Source organism: Alligator sinensis, unplaced genomic scaffold, assembly GCF_000455745.1.
Source record: "Alligator sinensis unplaced genomic scaffold, ASM45574v1 scaffold4_1, whole genome shotgun sequence".
Classification (NCBI taxonomy): domain Eukaryota; kingdom Metazoa; phylum Chordata; order Crocodylia; family Alligatoridae; genus Alligator; species Alligator sinensis.
Window position 1 is genome coordinate 3,314,042 of NW_005841887.1, and position 6,146 is coordinate 3,320,187.

General features: G+C 38.8%; 1 protein-coding gene across 8 annotated transcripts in view; it reads right to left on the reverse strand.

Moving 5' to 3' along the window:
- Nucleotides 1-237: 237 nt before the first annotated feature.
- Nucleotides 238-6,146, reverse strand: part of PARP9 (poly(ADP-ribose) polymerase family member 9) — a 20,365-nt gene continuing 14,456 nt past the window's right edge. For all 8 annotated transcript variants that reach the window (XM_025196990.1, XM_025196991.1, XM_025196988.1 and 5 more), the window contains 4 exons: nt 4,790-5,158; nt 4,267-4,418; nt 2,577-2,751; nt 238-1,055 (listed from right to left, as the gene is read on the reverse strand). In XM_025196990.1, coding sequence (XP_025052775.1) covers nt 640-1,055; nt 2,577-2,751; nt 4,267-4,418; nt 4,790-5,158 — 1,112 coding nt within the window. In that variant the 3' untranslated portion in view covers nt 238-639. The remainder of the gene's footprint in view (nt 1,056-2,576; nt 2,752-4,266; nt 4,419-4,789; nt 5,159-6,146) is intronic.

Consider the following 6,146-nt stretch of genomic DNA (forward strand, 5'->3'; position numbering starts at 1 on the left):
TTTCAAAGAAGGCCATGTTGAACACTGTCTTGGTTGCTAAGGGAGGCTTGAATATTGTCACTCAGCAGTGTTTAATGCCCTGTTGAGAGGAGAAATCAGAACATGGCAACAAGTCGGTTTATTTTTGGTCAGTTTATTTTACTTCAATAAAACTGCAACAAAACTAGCTACTAAAATCTGCAAATAAAGATCATTTGGCGATCATTAGAAGCTATGAAACATTACTTCTCAACTGACTAATGTGGGTCCTGTAGGTATAACGATAGGTATCCCACCTGAATTCAAAATACAATAATCAAATTAACAATGTAAATAAATGTTTAAGTAAAACCACTGTAATTATTTTGCACAGTGTTATTTCATGTTGATAAGGCATTGCTTCAGTTATAGAAAAAACATAATTTCTGTGACTAAACATGAATTCAAACTCGACTAAGGTTTCTATGTTTAAAATGCATAGCGTTGGATACATATGGAAAAATAAAACTTCTGTGCTATCTTAACCAATAAGAGAATTAGAAACTGTATTCAGGACCCTACTCCAGTATAAAGTTGTATGTAGTTTAATTGTATACAAATGTGGATATTTCAGCCAGCACTGGCCTAGAAGGCACTATTTCTGCAGTACCGTTGGTAATACTAGTACTTTGTTTTGGGAGAGCCTCTGTGTTCGTGGTTCGGTGATTCTTTACTACCCCATAATCCTGGTAAACTCCAACCTGCCATTTTGCTACAGATCCAAGAAGATCCTGGACCATCAGTTTGAATCTGGTGACAAGTGAGCAAATATTTTGGAAGAGCCTGTTTGCTGTTAAAAATGACAAAGGTGGTGGGGTCGTGGACATCATCTACTACACTGTCAAATTTGTATGTACTTTTACCATCGACTTCAAAGGCTGGTGGCACAATGCAAGATGGCCCACCTCTGGCATAAGAGCCTGTTATTACTTCTGCCTCAAATACACAAATAAGATGGTCCTTGTCACATTGCTCATTATCCTCTATTAAGTTTCTGGGGTTCTTTTTAAAGTAGATACCAGATCCATATGCTTTTTCTGAAAGAAAAAAGGGAAAAAAGTTATTTTAGAATGACAGATTCTTCATGGTTCCAGCAACGACGACTTGAATTCTTGATTCCAGGTTGCATTTTCTCTGCCTTTCACATTGGACTATTTCTGCAAGTAATAAAGCTGGGGGGAAGAACTAATGTCTCCTGATGCTTTACACCAATCTTAAATTAGATGTCTATATTCTGCCCTGAGATACTTGCACACAACTCCTCCTGTCTTAAAGGGAAATTGAGAAATCTGGTTATCAGAGGGAAGAATCTGTGTCAACGTTTAACGGGTAGCAGTGGACAGTGTAGTAAGTAGTAATCAATAGCAATCTCAGTGTTGTGAATCTGAATCCTTTCTTTTGAAATTTTACTTTGTTTTAAGAGAATGTTAGCTCTAGTTCTCCCATTTTCACACCAGGTATATCTTAGGTTAAGGCATATTGCTGCTTTTTGAAGAGCTAATAATCAAAGGGCCTGACATGATAGCAGTTGGGCAGATTGCCACATGGTATTAATGCCTAAATTCCAATCTTCACCTTCAAAAAAAACTTTGGACTAGAAACTATTTTAATGTTTTGTGAAAGCCATGATGATCTCCATCTCTAGAAAAAACTAAATTGAGATGTGATGCTAAAATCTTGCAGTGCTCAGTAACAAATGCATCTTCTGTATCACTTGGCTGAAATGCACTGTCCATTTAATTGTGAACTCTAGAGACTGTTTTTTATTGTGTATAGCTCCAACATCACTGCTGAGATTCATAATGTGTTGATTTTAAACATCCAAGTAAATTATTAACATAGACTTTAAAGAGGGTAAATAAGGACTTAGCTCGCCCTTGAAGGATGTTTCTGGATGGACAAGGCCTTTCAATTGATGTTTTTCAAGTGAAAAGGTAGGCCTCAGTTTCGAGTCCATTAAAGCTGGGGGTTTTTCCTGGGTTTTACGTTTATACTGATATAACTTCACCAATGCCAAACTGCTGCAAGAAAAAACACCAGTGCCCAAACTAAGCCTGATCTAAGTAGATCTGAGTTCTTTCTAGCGCCTAAATAATCACCTGTAATAAGTGTTCTATAATTAGAGGGTGCTTACAGTCCTGTTAATGATCCACCAGCGAGAAAGAACTGGATTGTATAATTGCAGAGCTGTGTGGGCAGGCTGTATTAATAGAAGGAATGGCAGGTAGTTAAAATCTCACTGAGGCAAGCAGGTATGGCTCTGAATACATACAGAAGCTGATCTCTTGTATAACAAGGAGCTATTTTTTTCTGAGCTTCACTGAAATGTAGTAGCCAAGAACTGTTTTGTGTGTTGTTTTTTTTATTAAAGAAGCAAAATACTCTGGAGCACTGAACATTTGATGGTGTTAAATGTTCTGTATGTAGCAACAACAGTAACTGGACAGCTTGGGAAAATGGCAATATTATTTGGGAGGGGGGTGGAGAATAAAATGAAGTAAACCATGACATGTTTCTGTCGTCTTTCAACGATATTGCAGAGGAAAGCAGTGAATTACCTGGTGGAGGGGAATACAGTCTCTGAAAACCAGCTCGGCACACCAGCCTACAAAACTGAGCGGGAACACGCTGGTACAGCCTTTGACACACTTGCTTGCCTTTATTTTTCAATTCTGCATTTCTTTGAAGCTGTTGGAAGACCGTTGATAAAACAGGATTGTGTATTTTCTCTATCTGCAAGATAAATGAGACTCGGTATAAATTGATGGAGGATTGGAGGCTTATGCTGCCACTTATCTAAGTGCCGTTCTTTAAGAAGCAGCCCTTCTTGCCTTCAGCTGACCAGCCAGGCAGTTGGTCTGTCTAAGGGAGGAAGAACCAGGGCCATGGTGCTTTCCACTGTGGAATCAGAAAAAATATGCGCCTTAAACTTTGATTATTTTAGTTATAAGATGACATAACCGCTTTGTGGAGAATTGCTGGCTCTGTATAGTAGAACAGATAAGAGAAAGTGTATGTTCTTTGTAACTCCTCTGCAACTGCTTCGCTCACCGCGGCCTTGAAGATAGCAAAAAAGTATGTACAAATCTGATTTCCAGGTGCAAGAAGGAGGTTTGTGAACTAACCTCGCCTCCCCCATTAGTTCCCATCCTGATTACAGCAAAGAAATAATAAAGTAATATTATAGCCGCTTTTCATGCTAATTTCACTATATGATCACGTGAGTTGTAAGCAACTGTTAAAAAGTCTATAAGCCTCCTGATTTTGCTCTTGGGGGGGACCCCTTCCAAGTGCTTGGGAAATCCATGTCACTTTGGAATCCCCCCTACAGCTGTAGTTTCTTTTAAATAAAAGCTTCTGCTGACTTGACCCAAAAGTATGCTGCGTGTGTTTCCACGACACCACTGAAGCCAGCATGAATTGTGCCCTACTCCAGTGGTATCTCATGGGTGAGTTGTGTTAATGAGTGTTGTGTATGTACTTAGGCTCTGCCAGGGGTTGTGTACGGCCAGCGAGAGGTTCTGCATCCTTGATTCTTGTCTAGTTTCAGTAGAGGCTTGCCTGCATTACAAGTCTTCTGCCAACAGACAGTCACTGCCATCAGGAAATCACCACAATACCTTGTCACCTGTGTGGCTTCCTGCAGCTTCACTACGACAGCCATGAAGCCCAGGAAGCGCTCGCTGTTCAAGGGATTATGGCAGAAGTCATGCCACACTTACCCAGGCTTTCTGTTGGCTTCCCCTACGGTGGCAAAATCTTGTTGTCTAAGTAGCAGACATTCATAGGGGTAAACCTAAGATGTCCTGCCTCAATTCTGTTCTACATTCATCAGATATGTTTCGCCCCCACAGGCACATGCATGTGCCCTCCAGCTTTGTGTCCTGGAGTTTACTACTGACTCCCTCGAGGGCAAATCAGCCTCCCTATCACTCAGACTCGACTAACTCAGCACTTGTGGCTGCAAAGCGTAAGGCAGATTTTTATAGTAACTTCTCAAATGTAAAATAAGGATCTAACCACATCTTTTCGAGAGATCAGCTCCAATGTGTTTTTTTTTAAACAAAAAGTCCTTTTCATTAAGCAATAGATTTAAGCTTCATTCCCAGTCTCGCTGTCTACTCAATCCTCTGAGGCGTATTTGTTTTGATTTTTTTTTTTTTAAATTCTTAATTCCATTTGGGGCCTGAACACAAAGTTTGCCTTAAGGTTCATTCACAATTATTTGACCAAATACATTCTCTTCACCTTAAGAATCCGAAGACCGTTTTTTTCAAAATATCTCTTTCTGTCCCCGAATTCCTGACATTTCGGTTCTACCAGCATGGTCTGGTACTGGATTGTGGATGGTCTTGTCTGGTGTTGGTGTCTTCCTGAAATAGGATCAGTTCCCTGTTGTCCTGGACACAAGTAACAGGATATTTAATTAAATCATGTAAGACTTTTACTGATTAAGTGCATTTCCCAGGAGTCTCAGCTGCCCTTTCCTAGTGGAACCCCAGGTGGGTGTTGGCAATGCAATTACAGACCTACCTGAAATAAATTGCAGTCCTCTGGCAATACTTGTCCAGCAAGTCAACTGAAGTTAACAGGCTAACCTGTGATCTCTCAAGCGTGGATAGCATCCATTACCAAAAATATATAGCATTTAAGCACAGGGATTCTTTTCATCGTATGTCAGAACTGTAAGACATGCTCACCTAAATACGGGCAGTATCTGTACCAAAACTTTTCCATATTTCTTTGTTCTTACTAATTTAACCCCACTCACCTTCAGACAGCAGCATTTCCTCTTGTTTGACTATATTCTTCTCTTGCACATAATACAGCATGTTTTCAATTGCAAATACTGCTTCAATCACAGCATCAGGAGAACCTTGAATCTCTAATCTGGTCTTTCCACCTTTCACCTCTTCTGATATGGACACACCCAAGGACTGCTGACGAGACAGTTCCACAAACTCCTTTTTGCCAAAGTTAAAAATGTGGTGGTTTTCTATCCGGAAAAGGTGACTTTTCTGGACTTCTGTTATGCTTTTGATCCACATTTGTGCCGCTTCCAGTGTCTCGCATCTATTTCCGCTAAGTACAATGACTGGTGCATCTTTCTTAATCTTTGCTTCAGCTTGTCTGTCTGAACCTAAAATAAATAAAAATATTATTTATTATATTTAACATTTAATAATTAATCATTATTAAATTATAATTATATATTATAACTATAATAATGTTAATAATATAATATTTAATATATTATTTATTTATTATTTATTTATATTAAAATAAAATATTATTTAAAGTACAATCAGGACACTGAAAAGTTTCCAAGTACTGTCACACAAAATGTTGTATGGAGCACTGCAGGGAACCAGACTGGGTTTTTTGGCACCTGTAAAAAGGTGCATTATTGTGGGAAGATTTTTTATAATGATATAAATGGTAGTTAGGTGTTGAACTCACACTAACTTAGTGGGAACTGGGGACCTACCTGCAAATTGTACCTTTGATAAAGGATGAATCCTATTTCTCTTACAGAATGTGGCAGATCTCTCCTTAGCTAAAGTAGGACGAGGATCTACTTCCCCTGCACTTACCAGATATATCTCCAGCCTACCTGTAAAACTCAAATTAAATGTCAGTTCTTCTACAAGCCAGGTAAGGGCTTGTATTTCCCTTTCTTGATTTTTTCCTCCATGTTACTTCATCTTGGTTTTAAAATGAAGTTGCTGTTGCAGGGACCATGTAAGCCGATAAAATTAAGTGTTTACACAGACCGGCCATGTAACCTTCACTTTTAACTCTCCAGTTAGAAGTGTATTCATGTTAAGAGTTGCTACACATACAGGTGGAGATGACTGAGAGGGCACTGCATTCCTTAAAAGGCAGTTTGGCCTGGAGTAACTTAACTATCTTTGACATTTCAATTAGATTTATGGATTTTCTTTTTTTTAATTAGGAAGCAAATCAGCAAAAAAAATCAATGTTCATCACTTGCTCACTTAGTAGTGGCTGAAGAGAACTCTTAGCTTGTTAAAAGATTCCTTCTGATAGAAATGCTACTTTAATTTTGATTTCTGTGTCTTTCAGTAATTTGGAGCACTGCAAAAAAATCACAATTGTCTGAACCG